The 25,917-nt window shown below is 56.1% G+C and overlaps 2 protein-coding genes across 3 annotated transcripts in view; one reads left to right on the forward strand and one right to left on the reverse strand.

Moving 5' to 3' along the window:
• Positions 1–25,100, reverse strand: VASN (vasorin). Its single transcript, XM_077918755.1, has 2 exons — positions 24,947–25,100; positions 1–2,512 (listed from the first exon to the last, which is right to left on the reverse strand). The coding sequence occupies exon 2, from the start codon at positions 2,500–2,502 to the stop codon at positions 532–534; it is 1,971 nt and encodes a 656-aa protein (XP_077774881.1). The 5' UTR covers positions 2,503–2,512; positions 24,947–25,100; the 3' UTR covers positions 1–531.
• The window catches only part of CORO7 (coronin 7), a 101,244-nt gene that overhangs the window by 47,753 nt on the left and 27,574 nt on the right, over positions 1–25,917 (forward strand). The gene's annotated exons all lie outside the window — the stretch shown is intronic.

The following is a 25,917-nucleotide window of genomic DNA, read 5'->3' on the forward strand; positions in this document are numbered from 1 at the left end:
TTTCCTTTTAAAATTTTTTAATTTTTGTACAAAAACTCTTACACAGCCCGGTTTTTACAAAAAGGGCTCCGTCCGTGTTAGAAAAGAGAGTTGTTCCCAGAAGAAATGGGACATAATCCTGTCTTATAAATATTCTCTAAGCGTCCATAAAGCTTTGTTTCCCGATAAGCTCCCCCAGAGAGCTCTGTCTCGTGCCCCCTCCCCCCACCCCGACTTCAAGCCCCCCCCCCAGCAGAAGGGGCTGCTGGTCTTTCCTTCATCTGCTTGCCCCCGGCTCGGCAAAAGGATCCTTTGTTGCCAGAACATGGAGCCCTCTTGCCTTGCTCCGCGGCCCCTGGCCACGCTCCGGGCATCCCTGGGGCGGCCACGGCTAAGCGGCCACCTAGTCCGACGGCATGGGGTCCACCCCTGGGGATGGTGTGCTCGGAACGCCTTAGGGGACTTCCGTGTTGCTACGAGGCAACCCCCCAGGCAGGCTGGGACCCGATTTTTGGCCCCTGGCTGCCAGCTTCGCTCGGCCCCTTCTTGGCTCTAGAAGTAGGAAGGCCGCAGGGTCCTGGGTGCAGGGCGGCCGGCCGTCTGCGGCTGCATGAGTGGCACCTCGTACTCCAGGCCGTTGGGGGCCGCTTTCTGGCCGTGGCCCCCCAGGTCCCCGTTCTCCTTCACCCCCTCCAGCTCCAGCGGGCCGGCAGCTCCAGAGGCGGCGTGCGCCTGTCTCCTCCTCCTCCTCCTCCGGCGCACGTAGTAGAATGCGGCAGCCACGGCGGCGGCAAGCAGCACCGCGGAAGCCACAGCGGGCACCACCACGAGTGCCAGGCTGGTGCCCTTGCCCTGGGTGACGGGCGCGTGCTGCTGGTGAGTCAGGTGCAATGTGCGGGCCTCCACGCACAGGTCGTCCTCGTGTGCCTTGGCCCCCAGCGGCCCCACGCAGATGTGGTAGGAGGAGTTGGGCGCCAGGCCTCGCACGGTGTACTCGGGCAGAGAGGCCGGCAGGCGGAGGGTGACAGGGCGCTTGTCCGGCCCGGAGAGGCTCCAATAGGTCAGGCGAATCCCTTTCAGCTCCAAAGACGACCAGGCCTCGTTCTGCAGGTCCACCTTCAGCGAGGTGCCCCCCACGTGCTTGATGGCCAGCCGCTCGGGAGGGGCGGGTACCCGGGCGGCAGTGGGCACGGCTGTCACCTGGGCCCTAGTCTCGCAGTAGGGGCCGGTGAAGCCCACAGGGCAGGCGCACTCCAGGTGGTTCCCTGCATCCAGCTGGCACACGCCCCCATTGAGGCAGGTGCCCGGTGGGCAGAGGCGAGGCTCCGCGCTGGGCAGGCCTTCTGGCGTGGTGGGCGAGGTGGCTGACGTCGGTTCCATGGGGCTGGCTGTGCTGGGTGCACCTGGGCGGCTGGGCGCGGGTTCGGCCACATCTGGGCCGGCAGTCTTCTGCGTGCCCACGCTGCTGGTGGTGGTAGTGGCCGGGCATCCGAAGTCTGCATATTCCAGGCTCTGGAGCAGCCGGCCGGCGTTCCTGGGTGGGAAGTGGCAGCGAGTCTCCTCGGGCCTCCGCAGCAGAGCTTTGCCACTGGCGGCCCAGCTGACGAACCAGCTCATTGGGCAGACGCAGTTGAAGGGGTTGGCAGCGGCCGCCACGGCCCGCAGCCGGGGGAAGGAGGCGAGGAACCCCCCCGGGAGGCTGCTGAGGTTCAAGTTGCTGATGTCCAGCTCCTGCAGGTTGCGCAGTTCGCGGAAGTCCTCGGGGCGCAGGTGCGAGATCTGTGCGTTGCCGGCTAGGCTGAGCTTGGTGAGGCCCCGCAGGAGCTGCAGAGCCGAGGGCACCGTGGGCAGCAGGTTGTCGGAGACGTCCAGCTCGTGCAGGGCGGCCACGCTCCGCAGCAGCTCCTCCTCCACCTTGCCCAGGCCCAGCCCGGCGATCTTCAGCGACTCGAGGTTGGGGACGCGGAAGGCGCCCGGGTCGAGGGCGGTCACCTTGTTCCGGCTGACGTCCAGGAGGAGCAGGGCGGGCAGCTGGAGGGGCGGCAGTGTCCGCAGCTGGTTGTCCTGCAGCTTCAGCTCCAGGAGGTTTTCCAGCGAGTCGAAGGCGGCCGGGTGGATGTGCTGCAGGTGGTTGTGCTCCAGGTAGAGCCGCTCAAGAAGGCGCAGGCCGTGGAAGCTCTCGTTGGTGACCTCCCGCAGCTGGTTGGAGGAGAGGTCCAGGTTGCGGAGGCCGGCCAGCGGGCGGAAGACATTCTTTGGGAGGCTGGCGATGAGGTTCTGGGACAGGTCCAGCAGCTGGAGGGCCGGCAGCCCCGCGAAGCTGTCTTCGCCCAGGGACCGGATGCCGTTCTCAAAGACGTACAGGTTGGCCGTGTCCGGGGGGAGGCCCTGCGGGACGGCGTGGCTCCTCCGGGAAATGCAGAAGACCGTCTGGGGCTGGCCGCACTGGCATTCGGAGGGGCAGCCCCGGGACAGGATCCCAGCGGGGAGGACCAGCAGTGCCCAGAGCGCCAGCTGCCTCATGGCGCAGCTCCTGCGGGGGAAAGAGAGAGACGGGTTGGACGGTGGCACTTCTGACCGTTCTGCTGCAAGCCCCCACCCCACAAGTTCCTGACCTTCCAGAAATCTGATTCGCAGCCCAGCTGGATTCTGCTGGCAGAGTCCGACTGGGTTTGTGCCCGGGGAAGGAGGCATGGCAAGGGTTTAGCACCGGAGGGGATTGTGGTAGGTACTGCAAGGCAGGGGCAGGGGCATGTTTCTGGTAAGACACCCCCCCCCCCGCCGCCATTCAAAGCAATAATGTACAATTCTTACCCCCTGCCTTTACTCTTCCTTAGGAACTGGGAGGTTATTTGTCTATGGCAGCCAACTTACCGTGCCTCGGGCCAGTATCTCCAGTGCTGATTGCGCGGCAGGCTGGAGGGCGGCGGAGCTCGTGCCCATATGCATGTGCACACGCTATTGCCGGCGCACTTCCGGGTCGGAGAAGCACCGGAAATAGCTTGTGCGCGGGCCTCCTCCGACCCGAATGTGCACCGGAAATAACGCTTGAGCATACGCACAAGCCAATTCTGGTGCTCCTCTGACCCAGAAGTGGGCAGCAGTGCAGCGCCGGTAAGAGCGGGCGGTGGCCTTAGTTTGGAGACCCCTGGTCTATGGGCTCAGTCTCGTGCAACATGGGGGGGGGGTGGATTCCATCATAAAAACTACACCTGGGCAAGGGGGGTTCCACCTCTCCTTGGCCAGTCGTCCTGCCCCCCCTCGTCCTCAGGTGACGCCTGGTGGGGCTGCCTAACTTCCTGCTTTTGGGACACCCAGGGGTCACAGGGGAATCAGAGGATCACAGGATTGTAGAGTCGGAAGGGACCACGAAGGTTCTCTAGTCCAACCCCCTGCAATGCAGGAATCTTTGGCCCAACGTGGGGCTCGAACCCACAACCTCGAGATTAACAGGAGTCGGTGCCGACACCACTAGTTAAACAATTCTTAAGAGAATTTTTATGGATTCTCCTTCCCAGTTGTTTGTTGATATCCAGTAGTGGAGATGGTTTAGAGAGGGGTTTTTTTTTGGAAGTCAAAAGCCATTACTGGGGCAAACCTAATCGAAAGCTTAATTATGGTTCGAATGAAGTCTGTGGTTTGGGCATGCCAGAAACGACAAAGCTTATATTTTGCGATAATTGGGCAAAACCAGAATCAGAAACTCTGGCACGAGGTGGATTTGCAAACTATATTTTTTAACCCCCTGTTGGAAAGGACAGGCCATCGTTACGGCTCTTGCCACAGCTCTGGAGGCTGTTGCACCAGGGAGGAAACTTACGAAACGAAGAGGGAGGAAAATGAAAACAGACCAGCAGCTCAAAGACCCGCATCTGTTACTCTTCCCCACTTCCGCCCACCCCTGGCATGTGGTGCCTCTGCCAGGCTAACCAGGGAGGGAATAGGGGGCTGCCTTTCTCAGCCCTGCCTAGGACATTCTACATGCCAAGCAGGCGTCCTTCCTCTTACGGATAAAGGCACACAGCCCCATGCAGTCCTTGCACTGTAGCTCTCTCTGAAGCTGCTGAAGGGGGGCTGCCTGCCCCAGATTGCCGCCCCTGCGTCGAACCTTGGCTGCCCCTGCCCCCAAATGTCTATCGCTTGAGTCAGGCAAGTGAGGTAGAGCCATCTGGCTGAATCAAGGGAGCCCCACCCAGCCTCCTTCTGCGCTGCGTCTCCTGCCTGCCCCCCAGGGCTGCTCTGCACCAGCTGCAGCAAACTGGACGTCCCATAGCCCGGGGAGGGGGGAGCCCTTGCCCTGCCAGCCCCCCAGCTGCGTTTGGCTCTGGGCAGGAGCATTCAGGAGGAAGCCCCCGGGGCCTCAGTCCGGCAGAGGCATCTTCAGGGCTCCGCATACGGGGAGTTCTTACTACCCAAACTGCATCCAAGGCTGGAAAAGGGAAGAGGGGGTGGGAGAGACGTCCGAAGGGCTGCCCCCTGCAAGATAGAGGAAGCTTGTTTTCTGCTGCTCTGGACCCAATCCCATGAATCCAAATGGCAAGGAGCTTCTCCACCCCCATCGATCTGCCTGGACACTGAGGTCCAGCTCTGAGAGCCTTCTGGCATTTCCCTCACTGCGAGAAGCGAAGTTGCAGGGAACAAGGCAGAGGGCCTTCTTGGTGGTGGCACCCACCCTGTGGAACGCCCTCCCATCAGATATCAAGGAAATAAACAACTCTCTGACTTTTAGAAGACATCTGAAGGCAGCCCTGTTTAAGGAAGTTTTTAATGTTTGATACTTTATTGTATTTTTAATATTTTGTTGCAAGATGGGTAGGGTTGGAATAAATTTTTACTACTACTACTACAAGGGACCCCTGACCATTAGGTCCAGTCATGGCCGACTCTGGGGTGCGGCGCTCATCTCGCTTTATTGGCCGAGGGAGCCGGCGTACAGCTTCCGGGTCATGTGTCCAGCATGACTAAGCCGCTTCTGGCGACCCAGAGCAGCGCACGGAAACGTCATTTACCTTCCCGCCAGAGCGGTCCCTATTTATCTCCTTGCACTTTGACATGCTTTCAAACTGCTAGCAGGGACCGAGCAATGGGGGCTCACCCCGTCACAGGGATTCGAACTGCTGACCTTCTGATCGCCAAGCCCTAGGCTCTGTGGTTTAACCCACAGCGCCACCCGTGTCCCCATTTATTACTACTACTATTATTCTGACTCAGTATTGGGAAGGGCTTTCTGGTGGTATGCACAATGCGATGCACTTAACCTCCAAAGGTGATGGACTCTCATGTGTTTGAGTTTTTCGAGCCCAGGTTGGATAGCCACGTACCAGGGATTTTTCCGTTGCGATTCCTGCACCCCCAGGGGTTGGACTAGATGACCCCGGGGTCCCTTCCAACACTATAATTCTACGACTTACATTTATTGCTCCCTGTGATGGGCAGAGATGGCTCCCGCCCGGGGGGGGGGGGGAGAAGAGCAGCTCCATGCGCTCCCCCCTCCAAAGGGAGTGGCGCATGTCTCACTGCAGCCACGTCTCCCTGGTCGCACAGAGGCGTCTTGTGACTAGTCGGAAAAACCCATCTTGCTTCCTTGCTGCCAAGTCCCTGGGAAGTCACAGAGCGTTTTTCTGCGAATTGTAAGGCAGGCAATCGTGGGTCAAAACACTCCAGTGTCATTCCACCTCTCTCACTCCAGCTGATGATTTCATCCTGTGTAACCAGTCTCTCCTCCTTGTATATATTAGCAATGTCTCAGAGGGAGGGGGGTCAGCCTAGCCTGTCATCATTTCATGTCTCCAAAGGTCACCGGAAAAGAGCAGAGGAACAGGCTTGTGCAAGAGAGCCCCCCAGCAAGGAAACAAAGGGGAATGGAGCAAACTTTTGGAAACCCCTGGCCTTTGGGTGCTGCTGACGGACACACGTGGGTGGGGGGCAGAGAAAGGGGGGGGGGAGATCTGGAAGGAAAACATGCACTCCCCTCTCTCCATGAGGATCTGGCTCCCAGGATCTGGCTTTCTGTCAAAAGCCCAGGATGAACCCTGCCCTCTCCAGAGGGGTGACAAAATAAAGTAATAATAATAAATTTTATTTATACCCTGCCCTCCCCAGCCACAACCAGGCTCAGGGTGGCTAACCCCAGATAGAAAACAATTGATTGAAATACAACTTAAAAACAAGATTAAAATACAACATTAAAATGCAGCCTCATTTCAGCAGAAACTCAAAAACTTTTTGGGGGATGAAAACGTCAAGTCTTCACCAAGGCTAACTATCCAAACTGGTCCTACGTGGGCCAGAAAAAAGCCGGGGAAGTCCCCAAGTAGGAGTTCCATCACAGAAGGAAAAAGGGGGGAAAGAAACTCCTGTTTGGCTTCTTCCCGTATCTCAAGAGCAGCCCTTGTCTTGAGTTAAGAGTTTCCTAGGCTCCTGAATCCCACAGACTCCCAAAGAGTTGCAGCGGATGCCTCTCTGTGCCTCTGCCCAGTTTGCAATTCCCTCTCCGGCAAGTAGACCAAGAGCCAGGAGCTGGAGCTGGTCTGCTGGACATATCTAGATCTGGGCAGGTGGATCATGGTGGGTACCTGCTAATCACCTGAGGCCAGGTGAGGTCAGAGCCAGCAGCCGGACTGTAGAGGTGCTTCACGCCCCCCCCCTCCCATGCAGTTCCACTGCAGGGCCAATCCCAGCAGGGCTGGCGCTGAGTGCCGGGTTTAAAGGTGCTGAATACCTGGCCTGCTTGCAGAGTGTCCTGGAAGGGACTGACTCAAGAGCCCTGGTGGATTGGAGATTCTCAATTCCTGATGGAGACAAAGAGAACCATAGAACTGTACAGTTGAAAGGGACCCCAAGGGTTATCTAGTCCAACCCCCTGCAATGCAGGAATTGCACAGGGCTGCCTCATGGGTGGGGCTCATTCCTGCAAGTGGACCCTGTGAATAGGAATTTTGAGGTCTTAGATATATGTTAAGTGTTCATAAATGTACCAACCAAGCATGTACATAGATCAGCACAGGAAGACCGACCTGAAACCATTTTTGATTCCCAAACTGACCTCAATTACTTCTCTGCAAGGTCAAAGTGGGAAACCTCCCCATTGTCTCTTTCCTCACAAATCCTGTCTTAAGGGCACATTTGAGATATGAATAGGGTGTGAGCCTGACCTGGCTCAGGAACTAAGTATTTATCATTACAAAAGACTGGCCAGGCTCCCCAGGCAATCCAATCAAGTGACCATTAATCGGGTAATCTGACAGACAGGAGGTAAACAAAGCACTCAGATTTCTGCTGTAGACCGCCCTTACTGTGATGTAGGTATGATGTATCTGGGGGTGGTGGTCTTGAGCTACACCCCTTCTGTGATGTAGGTATGATGTTTCTGGGGGTGGTCTTGATCTACAGGGTGGCAACTTCAAAAGTCTATATAACGACGGGCACACCTTTGTTGGGGGTCCCTCCTCCTTTCCTGCGGGTGAGGGGAGCACCCTGTTGCAACAGATCAATAAAATTCAGGCTTACTAGCTGCTTTGCTTCTCAATATTCTCTGGTTGGCCTCTGTTCTTTTCTCCTACCAATAGGGAACCTGTGTAAGGACTCTATATGGGCTCTTGGATACCCCATAAGGGAAAAAGGGCAGATTTATTTGTTTTCAACAGCCACACATGGAAGTGCTTTAGTGTCTGAAAGAGGTGATCCCAAAACTTGCAAGCCATGCAGGGTTTGGGTTTGAACTGGGAAGGCATCTAGCCTCCCACACGTGGATTCCTCCCCCCCAAACAAAAACAACACCTGGCATTAGCTTTTGTGTTTGGATGCAATACTTTCCAAGTGAATTCTCCCACTGGAAAAAGTGCAGGCGGGCACCCAGGGCAGGAAACGCTGCTTTTGCCCAAGTGGGAGAGTCGTGGTTCTGCTCCTCCGCCCCCTCTGGAGACCACCAGTTGCTCTTTCCTGGCCTGGGACCCCCCCTCCCAGGGCTGCCACCCTTGCCCACCCCAGGAGGAGGGAGCAGTGAGATCCCCCAGACCCCATGATGTAGGGCAGGGCCTGTCCCCTCAACATCTTAGAGATTCTGGCTCTGCTCCTCTCTGTGTTCTTAGCACAGCCATTAAGGCAGGCATGGATTTAATCCTTTTTTTTTTTTTTAGTGGGGGGGGAGAGCAGAGGGAGAGGATGACTCCCCTTGTGGGAGTGAGGCTGGAGTGGGTCCTGGGCAGCTCAGGAATGCCCCCTCCCCAAAGCATGATGGGGTCACGGCGGGGGGGGGGGCTGCTGCTTTCTCAGCATGTCTGTCAGCCCTTTTAATAAGTGAGCTAATGAACTTCGGCAAAGGGGGGGCTCTGGAATGGTCCCCCCAAAGCTGGCACCACACAGACAGGTAACAAAGGCTGGAATGTGCAGCTGGAGGAAGGAGGGGAGGGGGCAGGCCTGGGATGGGCCCCCTCCCTGGCAGGATGACTGATGGTCTCACAGGGAAGAAATCTCCTGAAGGGAGTCGGTGGGGAGGGGCATTTTCGCCCCCTCTTGCAATGACAGAATTTGGGGGCACCCCCTGAAAGTCGGCCCTATTAGCTAAAGTGGTACCTCAGGTTAAGAACAGTTTCAGGTTAAGAACGGACCTCCAGAACGAATTAGGTTCTTAACCCGAAGTACCACTGTACTGAGATCCTTGAAGATGGTTCTCGCATCCCTCTCTGTCTCCTCTTCTCCAGGCTAAACATCCCCAACTCCATCCACCGTTCCTCCCTCCCCAGCCTTGCTTCCCAAACCCAGCATCCTGCCCCTCCCAGCGCAAGGCAGCTCTCTACCTTCCAAGGCTGGCCAAGTTATTTTGGCACCCCGGACACAAAGTCCCAGAAGTGCGTCTCCCTGCAGGCAAAAAATACCTGGCTACTAAATTAAATAACCGTTTGCTGCCCTTTCTTGACATTTGCCAGCCGCCGCCTGGGGCAACCACCTCCCTCTCTCGCCTAATGGCAGGGGCCGGCCACAGGCGGAGAGGGAAGGCTTTGATGGGGAAGCCAACGTGGTGCCCCCTCTGAAGTTTGGGCTGAAGCTTTCATCACCTCTAGCTGGGGGGGTGGGAGTTGTAGTCTCCAACATCGGGGGGGGGGGGGCTGGGCACTGGGTTTAGAGCCATTTGCAGCGTGTGGGTCTCTTGACAGCCATGAGGCTCTGTGCATATGGATGCTGAGAAGAAGGCTGGATTTCAGAATACCAGGGCACTGGGGTGGGGGGCAAACAGCAGGGGCACAGCTTTCGTGCCAACTTCTTTTCAGTTGCTGCTAGGCAGCGAGGGAGCCGGCGGTGGGAATCTTGGACTGGGCTCCCTTGAGCTAGGTGGTACTGGATCTGGTCTGCCAAATCGCTCCTTTGGAGAAGCTTAGAAGTCATCCGAGAGAGACAAAGGGCTTGGGGAAAGATCTGGATGAGGAGCGGCTTTGTATTTTGTAGGGACAGGTGTGCCCGTCCTGCGTTAAAGGCTTTGGGCAGGATGTCCTGGGTTGAAATGCTTTACGTAATAAGCCAGTCTTGCACTGGTATTGTATACTGTTATTTGTTTTGAGGTTGGAAAAAAAAATCAAATATTTAACAACGAAGCACCTTGGCATTTGTTCCCTGCGTTTGAACTTCTCCGAGGCACCTGCCTGGCTGCTCTTGAGGCTCGCTGGGACTTGGGCTCCATCCTGCCCACGTCTCCTACCTGCCCTTTCAAGCTGGGAGCTGTGCCTGGTCGGCCTGCCCGCCCTGCTGCCCTCCTTGACTCCGCAGTCGCTCTGGCTGTGTGACCCGGCTCAAGAAATGCCAAACTGACTGAGCGTACAAGTTTTCATTGGTAGGTTAATCAAGTACATTTGCGTTCAGGTGGGGATATTTCTCCATATTTAAATGATGCCCACGTGTGTGTTACCTGCGTCAGGGTATCCTCTCAGTACAGGCGTCACCACCTCTTCTAAAGGCAACGCGTAAATATACGAAAGCTTCAAAGAATGGTAGAGTTGGAAGGGAACCCAGGGGTCATCTAGTCCAACCCCTGCAATGCAGGAATCCCAACACATCCCTGACCAGATGACTACCCAACCTCTGCTTAAAATCCTCCAAGGAAGCCCTCCGCTTCCCCAGAGAGTTTTAAGTCCACTACCTAGTTAATTGGCTATTACTTAATTGAAATGTCTTTTTAATGGGTTCACCCAACTGACGAGCTCTTGGTCCTTGATGCTTGATGCCAGATTTTGCAGCCACAGCCGGTGTGTGTTTGTGCATGGCGGGGGCTGGGGGGTGGGCTTCCTCTCCCTTTACTACCCAGGGTGGAGCAGGCAGCTGTTGCAGGGTCCTCTCCTGGCAGCCCTCCTCCCTCCCCCTGCCTGCTTTGGGTGCCCCATAGCCTCCCTCTCTTCTGCCGCTGCCTCCCCCCATCTCCCCCGCCCCCTCGATCTGCCCTCTTGTTCCTTCTGCAATCTCTTAACCTGTCAGGTGAAGGCAGACCGGGGCCCCTCTGCTGGGGCGAAGGTTGGCCTGGAGCATTGTGGGTAATGGGAGCCAGCTGTGCTGGGGGGGGGGTGCTGACAGGCCAGCCCAGGCCTCCTGAAGGGGCTGCTGTGTTTTGCTGGCAAGGAGATAAGTGGGGTTGACCCCGGCCTGATTGCAGGGTCAGGGCTCTCCGGTTTCTCCCGGGCATCCTGTTCGCGGTCAGGATTAGGGGTGAGGACGGGGGTGGGAGAGCCAGCAAAGGCCCCCCCTCCTTCCTGGGAGCTGCCAGGCAGCCTCCTTGCCACTGTCAGGAATTTCTCATTTACCTACGGATAAGCAAGAAGGGTCAAAGAACATCCCTGATTACCCCCAGCCCTGTACATCCCCTATCGCAGCTGCTGGACCTCATCCAAAAGGAACCCCAAACCCCCTTGAACCTGTTCCACGGCAACTTGAGCAATAAACCAGTCGGCAAGGAGGCATTCTGGCTCCTGCGGCAGAACCTCCCTTCTTCCTGTCCACTGCCGTCTTCCCAGCCCCAGTCAAAACGCAAGAATAAATGGAATAATGGGAATTTTGCTGCCCTTTCATGGTGACCCAAATCTACCATGGGAGCAGCTGCTACCAACTTCTTCCTCCCAGGAGGGCTGCCTTGGGCTTGGCAATAATAATAATAATAATAATAATAATAATAATAATAATAATACAACTTTTATTTGTATCCAACCCTCCCCAGCCGAGACCAGGCTCAGAGCAGCTAACATAAAATATAAACATTGATATAAAATCAAACAATAATTAAATCACCCTCTTAAAAACAAGTCAGGATAAAATTAAAATCTGAATTAGATGGCTTTCTGCAGGATTTGGGTTGGGAACAGTAAATACTCATCAGGCCCAACTGTGTACGCTAATCTTATATGGGCCTGTGAGAATGCTGGGAGGCCTCTTTCGTACTAGTTCTTATACAAAAAGCTGCGGAAAGATGTCAAATCCCACAGGGCCCTGATCTCTTGTGGCAGAGAGTTCCACCAGGTCAGGGCCACGGCCGAAAAGGCCCTGGCCCTGGATGAGGCCAGCCTAACCTCCCCGAGACCCGGGATCTCCAGGATGTTATTATTTGCGGACTGTAAGGTCCTCCGTGGGGCATACCAGGAGAGGCGGTCCCATAGGTACGAGGGTCCTAGGCTGTATAGGGCTCTAAAGGTTAAAACCAGTACCTTAAACCTGATCCTGTACTCCACCGGGAGCCAGTGCAAATGGGAGCAAACATTAGGGTCAACGTGTGTCCGGCAGAGAGAAGGTCTGAGGGGGGAATTTGCGAGTAAAAAGTACAGCGGGTTCTGCAAGCCGCCCGCGGTGCTGTTCCTGAGCTCCTGCCCTCTGCTGAGCCCCACAGGAAGGCAACACAAAACCAGCCCTGCGGGGTTGGATCAAAGTTTGCAGCCGTGTCCAGGCAGATGTCCCTGAGATGCCCACAGCACCAGAACTGGGGCGCAACAGCCTCCCCTTGCTTCCCCTTCTGAGAATTTGGTACTTGGAGGAAGACGGACTCTGATGCCAGAGGTTATATCTCTTTATCTGTCCACATCTCCCTCTCTGTCTTCATCATGATTAGTAGTCAGAGACAGGCTTACCCTCCAGGAATTGGTCTCATCCCCAGTTAAAGCCCCACAAGCCAGTCCCCATCCACACATCTTGTGGCAGTGAGTTCCACAAGGATGTGGGTTGCACTGCAAAGCCTTCTATAGCTGGGCTTCCCAACGTTGGCAGACAAACACACTAGAAATGCTGCTTCTGTATTGTGATGCTTTCGTTGAGATTCCTGGATTGCAGGGGGGTTAGACTGGATGACCCCCGGGGTCCCTTCCAGCTCTCCAGCTCTACGTTTCTGTGTCAATAAGTCCTTCCTTTTGAATCTCCTCCCGCCCTTCACTTTCACGGAGTGGAAAAGCCGTCTCTCTTTTCCACTTTCTCCATGCTGTGCACAATTCTATACTCCTCTGCCCCCCCAAAAAAACAGTTGGCTTTCCCCCCAAATAACATGGTTTGGCCCTTGTCTAGCTTCTTGCCCCCCCCCCACTTCAAATACTATATGTGCTTCCAATCCACCTTGAATCTAGTGTAAACTAAGATGCTGTCTCTCCCCCCCCCCCCCCAATCACCCCAGAGCTGCTGGCTCAACTTTCTCTCCATTTTCCTCTCTGGTGGGGGGAGCAGCCCTTCTCTCCCTTGAACCCCCCCCCCCCCTGCAGCCACTGGGCATGCGCCAAGGCGAAGGCGCTGCTGCAAATCAGAAGCTGCATCAGAGCCTCAAAATGGGCTCATTACTAATTAGGAGAGCTTGTTGTCCGGGATTTGAGACAGGAAAGTCCTCTTAATTGGCGGCAGAGCGGCGGCGGGGGGGGGGGGGGGCTCTGCCAGGCCTGGAAGGGTCAGTGCACTGCCCAGGCTGGAGCCAGATTAGCAGAGGTGAACACACACACACACACACACACACACACACACACACACAGGCAATTGCACACCGCTGTGGCTTTGAGGCTCATTCTTGCCCGATGAGCTCAGCGCTCAGTCGACTGGATCCTGGAGCCGGGTCCAAAAAGCTCTCAGCCGTTCCTTCCAGCTGGCCCAGGGACAGCTTTGCTCTCTTGCCCCCACCCCACAGAGGACCCTTGCTGGGCTCTACTCTCCCGCAGGTCTTCTGTCTGTGCAGGTTTCGTGTGTGCGTTTGTGCAGTTTTTGTGTTTGCGTTGCGAGCAAACGACCAAAAAAAAGAGTTTCCCAAACGCTTGCAAAGCCCGCTTTGCTCCTAATCGCCGCACGGCTTGGATTGATTAGGAAAAGTCATTGGAAAACAAGGAAGTGGTTGATTGGGGCGCATTGAGTGAGAGGCCCGCTGGCTGTTGCAACAGGAGCAGGTCTGAAAGCGGAGATTTGGCTTGGGGAGGGAGTTGTTGAGGAATGGGGCTTGTGTGGAAGGGCCCTTTCCTGGCGAGACCCCTCCTGGTCACAGGCTGGTGGAATAAGGCAGCTTCCGCTCCCCAGATCCTGGCCAAAGCATCCTCTTTCTCTGCGCCCCCCGCCCCATGTCAGTATTCACATCCGCAGGGCAGCTGCGATCTGCCTTTGGTCATGTGGAGAAGGGAGACTTCCAAGGCCATTCCTCCCTTGGCAGCGAGAAAGTTGCCTTATGAACTCTGTGGGGTTTGTGGCCTCCAGGGCAAAGCGTGCTGCCTCCCGCCGCCCCCAATCCTGGCTTGGGGGGGGGGAGGACTTGGGTCCCGCAGGAATGCGCAGCGCCTCTGTAGTGGCTGCGATAGATGCATCTGCTCCCAAGATGTAGGGACCCGAACCAAAGGCGTCTCCTAACGCTTCCCTCCTGCGCCTGCTAAAAAAAAACCCCACCACCCCAGGCTGGGAGGGGGGACTGGCTCTGCGGTTGGCAGCACATCAGAGGCTCTGCTTGCACATGCTGGGCTCCCCCCCCCGCATTCTTTCCTTAAAGCCAGGCCCCTCCTTGACACCGTCAATGCCCCCCCCCCGCCGCCCCCAGTGCAGGCGGCGTTCTTGGGCTGTCAGTAGCCCAGGCAGCATTGGAAACACCTGGGCTCTGCAGAGAGCTGCCAAGTGGGGGTCTCCTCTGCACGTGCGAGAGAGACGGGGAAGGGGGGAACCGTGTTCAATGCTGCCTTTCTCCCAGTTCACTCTCCCTTTCGGCAGAGTGCGCAGTGTGTTCTGGGGCCCTCGCTGCGCTCAGCTGGGGCAATCCTGCCTGCGCATGATACGTGAGCAGCAGGCAAGAAGGGCAAAGGAATTTCAGGGTTTGCATGCCTGCTTCTGGGGCCCTATTGGGACGCGGTTGGTGTTGTGGGTTCAACCACAGAGCCTAGGACTTGCCGATCAGAAGGTCAGCGGTTCGAATCCCCACAATGACGGGGTGAGCTCCCGTTGCTCGGTCCCTGTTCCTGCCAACCTAGCAATTCGAAAGCACGTCAAAGTGCAAGTAGATAAATAGGTACCACTCTAGCGGGAAGGTAAACGGCGTTTCCGTGCGCTGCTCTGGTTCGACAGAAGCGGCTTAGTCATGCTGGCCACATGACCTGGAAGCTGTACGCCAGCTCCCTCGGCCAATAAAGCGAGATGAGTGCCGCAACCCCAGAGTCGGTCACGACTGGACCTGATGGTCAGGGGTCCCTTTACCTTTACCCTCTGGGGCCCTGCTACATCTGGGGGGCCCTGAAGCTGGAACTCCCAAGCCTTGCCACCAGCAATGAGGTCTGGGTGACCCCTGTTATCTTCACCAGTGGGGTTATTCCACAACAGATCCCCACAGAATCTTTACAACATCTGTGCTGCTAAATGTCAAACTTTGGGATGGCGGAAATAGCTACTGCGGGGAAAATATCAATTTGAGTCGTGCCACTCAAATGGGGTCTACTAGACCCATAAGCAACATGGAGCCCTTGCTTCTGGGGCTCCCCAGAGTCCTGCAGAGAGAGGCTTGCACCACACTCTGCAAAACTGGGGGGGCCTGAAAGCCTCACCCATTTCAGGGGAACTTAGTGGAGCAGGCGCTGTTTGCATGCAGGCCTGGCCTGAGACATTTGGGCCCGGGAGAAGGGTGGCACCCCTGCCCAATTCTGCCAACAGACGCTCACGGGACCAGCACTCGAACCCCATGCCGGTGTATCCTCACACACACAAAGGCATGAGGCCACAGGCTAGTTTGGGGAGGGGTCTGCCCTCCCACCAAGGGGGCGGCGGCTGCTGTCTTAAGAGTAGGGTTGGCTTTCTCTGTATGTCCTTCATCTACTACACGGCTTGGCCCAAACTCCCCCTTCTTCCGTGAGCACGATCAGGCTTAAGTTGCTTAGTGCATCCCCGCTCAGCCTGAGGCTTGTGGCAACCAGAGTTGGTCTGCGCTGGTCCCAGGGAGAGCCAGAAAAGAGCCTCTGAGACGGGCTTTGGCCCCAGTTGGGGAGTTGGATTGGTGGGGGAGAGGGAGGAAGAGCCATGCCACATACCCAGGGCAGCAGCAGCAGCAGCCGAGGAGGGCTTTGGGAGGGCACTGGGAGGAGTGCCCAGCACCAGCCTTCGCCCGCTGGAATGCTGCTCGGAAACGGCAGGGCTCAGGTTTCGCTGACGTGTCTGCCACATCCAGGCTGCTGAGTAACGTCTGCTGTCGCTGCTGCCCCTTTAATTACGGCTCCTCCAAGCGCAGCCTCAACCCAGGTCAGGAGTGGGACACCGCAGTGCCAGGATTAAGCCTGCCGCAGGATTAATTGCAGGGCGGTTCTCCACCCTCCTCCTCCTCGGGGCTTGGCAGGGACAGGTTCCGCGAGCCGCCTCTGCCTTGCTGTCTCTCCTTCGCAAGAGCTGCCCCATCTTTCGCACTCTGGCCATCCTCCTGGGGCTCAGCCGCTGAACTCTCTTGCGCCTCTGGGCTCTCCTCTGCTGCCCCCGGGACAGGGCACAGCGCCCACAAGGGAAGCCCCAATGGCTCAGGGTCATTTGGGTATCAACGGCTCAGGGCCCCCTTTTGCAGCCTGCTTTGTCGCCCCTCTGTGGGGCACAGAAGGTGCCCAGTGGCGCCTGCCCCTCTCCCCTTCCCTCCTGGCCTTGACCGCAGCTGCCAGGCACACAGAGGTAACCCGTCATTAGCTCAGGGTGGCGCTGGCCGACCTGCATTCCTGCGGCCGGCTGGGTTGTCAGCGAGTCAGCTGGGTTGGCAGGGCTGCAGCGCCACCTCTGCTACCAGAGAGGCCTTGGCACTGATGGCACCTGTGCCCGGCTAGGAGGCCCCTCCGCTGTGCCCCACAGGAGAGAGCTCCTTGCGGGCAGGGAGCATAAGCAGAGCCTGCCGGATGAGGCCCATGCCCACCCGCTCCAGCCTCCTGTTCTCCCTGGGGCCAACCAGATGCCCACAGGCAGGATCCGAGTGCAAAAGCCCTCTTCTCCTCTCCTGAGGTTTCCAGCAACTGGCATTCGGAAGCATTTGGGGGCAGAGCAGAGCCATCGATAGCCCCGTCCTCCTTGAATTTGCCTCAACACCCTCTTTTAAAGGTCTCTAAATCCTGTGGGAGGGAGTTCCATAGTCTATAGCAAGGGTAGGCAAAATAAGGGTAGGCAAAATAAGGCCTGGGGCCGCATGTGGCCCAATCACCTTCTCAATCCGGCCCACGGACAGTCCGGGAATCAGAGTGTTTTTACATGAGTAGAATGTGTCCTTTTATTTAAAATGCATCTCTGAGTTATTTGTGGGGCATAGGAATTCGTTCATTTCCCCCCCTTCAGAATATAGTCTGGCCCCCCACAAGGTCTGAGGGACAGTGGACTGGCCCCCTGCTGAAAAAGTTTGCTGACCCCTGGTGTCTCTCTCTCTCTCTCTCTCTCTATATATATATATCTGCTGTCTGAAAAAGGACTTTCTTTAATCCATCCTGAATTCTGCAGCATTCATCTTCACTGAATGCCCATGAATTTGAATGTTATGAGAGGGAGGAAAACTTTCCTCTGTCTGCATTCTCCACGCCCTGCATAATTTTATAAACTACAATCACGTTGCCTCTCACTCACTTTTCCTCTAGAACTGCCTTTCCTGCGAGGGAAGAGAACTGTGCAAGGTTCCCCCTTTGGGGGGAGGGGGGCTCCCTGACCATGTTGGCACCCTCAGTTTATCTGTTTGCCACAAATGGCTCTCCACACAAACACAGAGCCTCGCCACATGCCAGGTGTCCCAGCCCCTTGGCACAGGGCAGGGGAGGCCACGTCAAAGGAATCTTCTGGTCTTTTTGCTGGGGGAACATGAAGAAGAGCGGGGGCCGCATGTGCGAACCCTTTCCTGGCAGGCTGGGGCTCCTTTCCCCCTGCCTCTGCCACACACTGGGCCCCCCACAGAGCTGCCTCTTAGGTGCCTGTTGGACACGCTTCCTGCCAGCTCACCTTCCTGGCAAGTTCCTCTCACCAGCACGACAAACAAGGCAGCCATTGTCCGGCTCAGGCCGGCCGGCCTCTGAGCCGTCTCTGCTGGAGTTTGGTGCGAGCAGCCGCCAGACCAGGAAGAAAGGGAGGTGGCAGGATCCACCCTGAGGAGGGCAAGTGCCAGTGCCCTCTCGGAACAGCGCCAGAGGCTTCCTTGGGCAGCTGCCCACTCACAGGGGTCCCTCCCAGCTTCTCTGCGCTGGGCCTCTCGCCTGGCAAATACAGGCACTCATTTGCCATGCAGCAAGTCAATGCTCAGCTAGCTTGTCCAGTCAAGATGTTTCCTATCCCTGTTGGACTTCTGACTGTGCTCATGTTCTCTGACATGATCATCGAACTGTAGAGCTAGAAGGGTCCCTGAGCGTCATCTAGTCCAACCCTCTGCAATGCAGGAATCTTGATCACCCGCGACAGATGGATGGCTCTCTGGCCTCTGCTTAAAAATCCTCAAGGATCCCATCGGTTCCCTCGCAGAGTTGGCTAGATGCTCTCTTTGCCTTTGTTTCTCCTCTGCCGGGTTCGTTTCTGGGCATCAGTTGGGCAGCCAAGGTTGGCACTGCTCTCTGGCAATCCCTGGGCAACGCAGAGCCGCGCTGCAGCTCAGAAAGGCCCCCGCCCAACCCCTTGGCCCTTTGCTTCCCCTCCTCTTCTCCCCTCTCCTGTCTGCTTGGAACGGGTTTTGCAATCTTTCCAGCAGCCCAGCCTCCTCGTTCCTCTCTGGCAGGCATGGGGGGGGGGCGGTTGGGGCTCCCCCTCAGGTGTTCCGGAGGAGGCAAGCCAGGAAGCCCAGCCTTCCAAGAAGAAACTGATTCCAGCCGCTCCGCACGGCCAGAGCCAGTTGCGTGGGAGGAGGAGGAGGAGGAGGAGGGCTGGAGCACCTCTTGCGCACCCTCCTGCCTTGCGCACTCTCCTGCCTTGCACACACCGCCAGGAATGCTGCTCCCCAAGGACCAACTAATGAGAATTCCAATGTTGTGAGGCAGCTGCTGCCTTTCTGGTTTGGGATGCTTCTGAGGAAGAGGCCGGGCTGCGCATCAGGGAGGGAGGGAGGGAAGGGGCACCCCCCCCCAGGTGAGCCAGCTGGGTGCTGCCAGGTGGAAAGGTGACCTGTTTTGACTTTGGACTGGGTCACTCGGTGGCTCAGGAGGCGCTGTGAGGAGCAGCGGTGAAGAAAGCTGGGACTTTTTATAATAAATAATAATAAGTAATTTTATTTATACCCCGCCCTCCCCAGCCAAGACCGGGTTCAGGGCGGCTAACACCAACTATAAAACCAATTGATTAAAATACAACTTAAAAACAAAATTAAGCAAAATGTTAAAATGCAGCCTCATTTCAGTAGAAACTCAAATCAAAAACTTTTTGAGGATGAAAACGTCAAATCTTCACCAAGGCCAACTATCCAGACTGGTCCTACGTGGGCCAGAAAAAAGCCAGGGAAGTCCCCAAATAGGAGTTCCATCACAGAAGGAGGAAGGAAAGAGGGGGAGGGGATCAAATTGATTCCAAGCCAAAGGCCAGGTGGAACAACTCTGTCTTACAGGCCCTGCGGAAAGAAATCAGATCCTGCAGGGCCCTGGTCTCATGAGACAAAGCGTTCCACCAGTGTTGAAAAGGCCCTGGCTCTGGTTGAGGCTCATCTGACTTCCTTGAGACCCTGGACATCTAGGGTGTTGCTATTTATGGACATTAAGGTCCTCCGAGGGGCATACCAGGAGAGGCGGTTCCATAGGTACGAGGGTCCTAGGCCGTGAAGGGCTTTAAAGGTCAAAAGCAGCACCTTGAACCTGACCCTGTACTCCACCGGGAGCCAGTGCAGCTGGTAGAGCACTGGGTGACTATGCTCCCATGGCAGGGAGTTCAGAGGCAGCGCAACAGAAATGTGCAAAATTATGCTTGGTGTAACTCAGGGGCTTCCAATGAAGCTGAGCATTGGAAGATTCAGGACAGATGAAAAAAGGAAATCCTTTTCATGCAGCGTGTAGTTAATGTGTGGAACTCCCTCCTGCAGGAGGCAGGGATGCCCACCAACTTGGGCGGCTTCAATAGAGGATCAGACAAATTCATGGAGGAGGAGATGGCTATTGGTGGCACTCGCCACAGTGAACACAGAGGCAGCAATGTTTCTGAAAGAGTGTTGCGCTTGTGCTCATGTTCTGCTCCCTGGCTTCCCACTGGGGCAGCTGGTCAGCCACTAGGAGAACAGGGTGCAGGATTAGATGGGCCATGGGCCTGATCCAGCAGTCTTTTTATATATATACAGTATATTCTTGGTGTTCTCTTAGATTAAAAACAACTCTTGTTACAGTGGTACCTCTGGATGCAAACGGGATCTGTTTTCCGGAGCCCTGTTCGCACCCAGAAGCGAATGCAACCCTCGTCTGCACATCTGCGGGTTGCAATTCGGCGCTTCCACACATGCGCATGACGTCATTTTGAGTGTCTGCACATGCGTGAGCGGCGAAACCCAGAAGTAACGCACTCCGTTACTTCCAGGTCGCCGCGGAGCGCAACCCGAAAATATTCATCCTGAAGCTACCGTACTTCAACCCGAGGTATGACTGTACTATTAAAACTCTTCGCTTCAGAAAGGCATATTTATCTCTTAAGTCAGAAGCTGTTGCCTTCTGCCGATTCAGAGTCATGGTCCATCTCGCTTGGTGCCCCCCCCCCCCCCGGAATAGCAGGTGTGGCTCTATCCCAGCCCTGATCGGGGATTTAAGAGCAGGGGAGCATACAGGTGCAAAGGAAGAGCTCTCTGCCGCTGAGCAATGGCCTAAAAGCCATAGTTACAAGGTTTATTAGAAAGCATTGCTAATAACAAGGCCAGTGGAAATGATGATATTCCAGCTGAACTATTTAAAATTTTAAAAGATGATGCTGTTAAGGTGCTACACTCAATATGCCAGCAAATTTGGAAAACTCAGCAGTGGCCAGAGGATTGGAGAAGATCAGTCTATATCCCAATCCCAAAGAAGGGAAGTGCCAAAGAATGCTCCAACTACCGCACAATTGCACTCCTTTCACATGCTAGCAAGGTTATGCTTAAAATTCTACAAGGCAGGCTTAAGCAGTATGTGGACCGAGAACTCCCAGAAGTGCAAACTGGATTTTGAAGAGGCAGAGGAACCAGAGACCAAATTGCAAACATGCGCTGGATTATGGAGAAAGCTAGAGAGTTCCAGAAAGACATCTACTTCTGCTTCATTGACTATGCAAAAGCCTTTGACTGTGTTGACCACAGCAAACTATGGCAAGTTCTTAAAGAAATGGGAGTGCCTGATCACCTCATCTGTCTCCTGAGAAATCTCTATGTGGGACAAGAAGCTACAGTTAGAACTGGATATGGAACAACTGATTGGTTCAAAATTGGGAAAGGAGTACGGCAAGGCTGTATATTGTCCCCCTGCTTATTTAACTTATATGCAGAATTCATCATGTGAAAGGCTGGGCTGGATTAAGATCGCCGGAATTAAGATCGCCGGAAGAAATATCAACAACCTCAGATATGCAGATAACACAACCTCGATGGCAGAAAGTGAGGAGGAATTAAAGAACCTTTTAATGAGGGTGAAAGAGGAGAGTGCAAAATATGGTCTGAAGCTCAACATAAAAAAAACCAAAGATCATGGCCACTGGTCCCATCACCTCCTGGCAAATAGAAAGGGAAGAAATGGAGGCAGTGAGAGATTTCACTTTCTTGGGCTCCATGATCACTGCAGATGGTGACAGCAGTCACGAAATTAAAAGATGCCTGCTCCTTGGGGGAAAGGCGATGACAAACCTAGACAGCATCTTAAAAAGCAGAGACATCACCTTACCAACAAAGGTCCGTATAGTTAAAGCTATGGTTTTCCCAGTAGTGATGTATGGAAGTGAGAGCTGGACCATCAAGAAAGCTGATCGCCGAAGAATGGATGCTTTTGAATTCTGGTGCTGGAGGAGACTCTTGAGAGTCCCATGGACTGCGAGAAGATCAAACCTATCCATTCTGAAGGAAATCAGCCCTGAGTGCTCACTGGAAGGACAGATCCTGAAGCTGAGGCTCCAATACTTTGGCCACCTCATGAGAAGAGAAGACTCCCAGGAAAAGACCCTGATGTTGGGAAAGATGGAGGGCACAAGGAGAAGGGGACGACAGAGGACGAGATGGTTGGACAGTGTTCTCGAAGCTACAAACATGAGTCTGACCAAACTGCGGGAGGCAGTGGAAGACAGGAGGGCCTGGCGTTCTCTGGTCCAGGGGGCCACGAAGAGTCGGACACGACTAAACAACAACAACATAAGGTTTATTTGGCAAGGTGACGGCTCTGCATCCTCGAGATCCCTGTGAATTAGTGCAGAGGACCTGCCAGTCTTGGAGGGGGCATTCCTCTGAACACCAGCCGCTCGGGCAGCAGAGGAAGCAAGGACTGTTGCCTCCAAGCCTGGCTGTGAGTTTGGTAGAGGCACCTGCCTGTCCCCTCTTGGAAACAGGGTGCTGGTCTAAGTGGGCTGTCAGTGTGATTCATCAGGGCTCTTATTTTGTAATCCTAAAGAGCAAGGAGAATGACTTGGGAAGTGGTGGACAATCCTTCAGTGGAGCTTTTTGAAAATAGGTTGGATGGCCACCTGTCAGGGATGCTTTAGTTGAGATGGCTGCATTGCAGAGGGTTGGACTAGATGAGCTTTGGGTGCCCCATTCTACTCTACAATTCTGTTGCTCTCCAGCTTTACGTCTGTCTTAACAAGGTACATAGTGGGGGCGCAAACCATCATCTTTACTGCTTTTAAACCACCCAAATGCAACTGCTGCAGGTTGTTGTAGTAGTTGGGCTGGGCTTGCTAAATTATTGGATGTTAGCTTGCCAAACCTCAGGTGCCCTCTGTGCCACCCTGCCTGCTCCTTCCCCTCCTCCCTGGGCATTGTGCCCCCAGCCATGGCACATGCGTGGCCTGCAGACCTCTGCCCCCCCCCCCGCAGTATCTAACCTGAGCAGCTACAACAGCAACATATGCAGGGCCCCTAAGCGGCAGGGCAGCAGCTGCACATCTGTTGAGCACACAACCCATTCGCTGCCACTAGCCCTGCCTCAGTTTCCCTCGTAGCAGAGAGCACAATCCAGTTCAAGCCCTGGATCCCTCGGAAATATGTTCAGAACCTGTAGCATTTGAAAAAGCAGCTTGTTCCTTGAAGCAGTCGCGCATTCTGTGCCAACTTACAGAAAAGTATGCCAAGGCCTTTATTGACTGGTCCAGGGGGCGACTGGGGGGGTAGGTGGACAGTGGAAGGGGAAATGCAGCAGGGATTTTGTTTTGAAGAATAATTCCAAAACATAATTATTTGTTGCATTTTTTATCTAAACCACTTAAGATTTTTTTTCATTATTCTATTAAGGCGGTATCATTTTTTACAAACAAAATACATTTCTTCCTTAGATTCACTACTGTATCTCCAAACTGCAGATTTACCCAAGGAATCCTGAGCATCTTAGTTTGCTCCGAGTCCTGAGATTTCTACCTCTAGAGCCACTCCTGCCCCCCATCGCCCCACAAAACGACAGCTCCTAGAGAGAGACCGGCTGCTTTGGCCAGGTTAACATTTGCAGTCTAGTTCCCCCAGGCAAACCAATTCTCAGGCTACCGTTTCCCTGCCACCCTCAAGGAGGGATAAGGAATTCTCTGTCTCCATAAAGCAGGAAAAAGTCCGTTCCGCCCTGCCCTTCCCACAAGCACCCAAGGGACACATGCATGTATAATGAGCAGGAGGCCCCCTGCCGCACCTCTGCCTGATGCCCTGCACCAGACCCCCAAATGGTCACTCTTGAAGCTACAGCCCCAGCCTGGCCCCCGGCAACACCAGGAGAGCCAGCGGAATGGAAGAAGAGACCTTTCCCTGCAATCTCTCCTGATTGGCACCACACACACAGAGAGAGAAGCTGGCACCTGGCACAGTGGCCCTGGGCCCTGCACCCCTCTCCCTCGGCCCCCGTGGGGGGCAGTCCTGCAGTAGGCCGGAAGTGACAGAGCCACCCCAGGTCGGGTCGGGGTGAGGGTGCGCTTGGAAGACTTCCAGGCTTGTCATTCATTCACACAGCTCCTTCCTGCCTCTGACACTCTGTTTACAGAACCTCCCAGAATCCCACTCATAAAGTACGGAAGAAAATAAACACAGGGGCTGGAAAAGGCAGGGGGGAGAAGAGAAAGGAACCCGTGCAGGGGGGGGGGGCAGGGCAAAAATGCCCAGCCAGCCCCCAAACCTTGTGCGGGAAAGGGTGTTCCAACTCAAGGAGAAGGGAAGGCCGCCAGACTCTTTTCCTACATGTTTGTTCCACGAGGCAACCCACATCTCTCATCCCAGCCCAGCATAGGGGCCCCCGGAGTCCATGCCTGACGCCAGCAGTGAGGGAGCTGCCAGCCCTTGCTGGCTCTCCCAAGCCTCCTTCTCCAGCGTTGGCCAAGACACCCCAAAACCCCCTCCTCCTGAATCTTGGCTCAGAGTTCCCCTCCCAGACCTGCTTTGCTTGGGAAGCGGGAAGGGAAAAGGCAAGTGGTACTGAGCCCATCTGGGGGGACGTGCAGCTGCCCCCCAGGAGTGAGATTTGGGGTGCCATTAAGCTCAGCAGAATAGATGACCCTAGGCCCCCATCCAGCTGGGAGCTGTCCTGACGGAGGCCCATAAAAATGATGTGCCCTTTTGACTCAGCTTTCGGAGGAATACTCCCTGGGAATGACAGTGAGATAATTTGGTAGTGGCAAGGGAGGAAAAGCACTCTGCACATGCTCCGTCCCAGAGCTGAACCCAGATCACTGTACAGGAGTGCCAGGCCAGGCAGGCAAAGGGGGGGGGGGAGCCCCTTGCATTGGTCCAAGGAGAGGGAGCCTGGGCCCTGCCTGGGTTGCCAACTTACCAAGGGGAGCTGCTGCCTGGGTACCAACTTGAATAAAATATTGGGGCCCTGCATAATCGATCACGCACCACTTGAATGGCAATGCCCATTAATTTTGGGGGAGCCCAGGGCCCTCAAATATTTAAGGGGGTGCAAAGACCCCTCGAGCCCTAGGAGTTGGCTCCCACCGAGCTCTGGAGTCCGTCTGCCGCGTCTCCGGCAAGGCTCCCAGCCCGACTTGGGGACTCGACCCGGGACTTCGTCCATGCCCAGCGCAGGCTCTGTCCGTGGGGAGGCGCCACGGAACAGGCTTTCGAGCTGCCCCTCGCTGCTGGGCATCGGGCTAGCGAGTCAGGCCCCACCGCTAGAGGAGGGCTTCGCTTTGCACAACAACCCTGCGAGGTAGGCGAAGCTGATGCGCGACTGGCGGCCGCCTTCTTGCGCGGGACGTGCAGGAAGGAAGCGCGGACGGGCAACTCCTGGCTGGCCCGTGCAAGTGGCCAAACCTATGAGTGCGGCGCGCTTGGCGGAGTCTCCCGGCTCCCTGCCCCGCCAACTTCTCCGGAGAAACTCCGGCTGCAAGCGCGAACGCGGAGCCGGAGAAGCGAGCGAGCGAGCCGTCGAGGGAGCGGCCAGCTCGGCGGCGGACTTACCGACTGGGCCGGGCGGCGACTCGGGAGCGGGGCGTCGGGGTCTAGAGCGCGGCGCGGCGGAGGGGTGACTGCCGGGGGGCGCGCTCCATCGCCGGCTGCTCCTCCTGCGCGTCCTGGCCGTGCGCTGCTGCCTCCTTTGCGCGGCGCCCGAGCGAAGGCGAGACGGGGCGGGAGGCGGGTCCGGCTGGCGAAGAGGCTCCTCCGACGGGCGGCCGCGCCGGATTGGCTGCGGGGCCGCGGAGGTGGAGCCGGGGAGCTGCTCCGAGGGGCACCCGGCGGCGGCGGAGGGGTCTGCGGAGCGGGCTGCCTCCTTGCCAGTCCCCGGGCCGGCGGGCTGCTCCTCTCCTCTCCCGCCGCCACCCCGGCACAGGTTTGCTCCTGCGGGAGACCGGCAGGCTGGCCGGGGGCAAATGCGACGCCTCCTCGACGGGCCCCGACTGGAGACGGCGGAGAGAGGACCACTTCGCCCAGCCAGGCAGTGGCCTCTGGCCGGCAGCCCTGTGCCGACGCGGCCCCCGCCATAGGCTGCCTTTGAGCCCCGGGAGGTGTTGCAGGGGCGGGGGTCTTCCTAGCCCCCTGCCTGGGGGGCATCTGCCTAGCCAGGTGGCAAGGAGGAAGGAGCCGGGACAAGGCAGTGGCCCTCTGGCCTGATCCAGGGCTCTGTTGCTGCTCTTTGGTCCACGGCCCAAGAGAAGAGGACAAGTTGGGGTTAGAGACGTCTTTTCTGGGGGTGTCAGCTGAGGGCAGCAAGTCTACAGGTGATTTCATCTGGAGTGAACCCCTTTTTGGAGCTCTGTGACTCCGCTCCTGTGCTTTGGGCTGGGCCTCCTTGGCACTGAGCCCTTGTGCCCCCTTTTCTTTGGGTCAGCTTTCCAACTGCTCCTCACTGGCCTTCCCTGGAAGTCCTGGGCAGTTCAGGTGCAGAGGCCTGGAGGTTGAGGAACGCTCTTCCACCTCCAGGTCGCCCTTGG

Source organism: Podarcis muralis, chromosome 14 (assembly GCF_964188315.1).
Source record: "Podarcis muralis chromosome 14, rPodMur119.hap1.1, whole genome shotgun sequence".
Taxonomy (NCBI): domain Eukaryota; kingdom Metazoa; phylum Chordata; class Lepidosauria; order Squamata; family Lacertidae; genus Podarcis; species Podarcis muralis.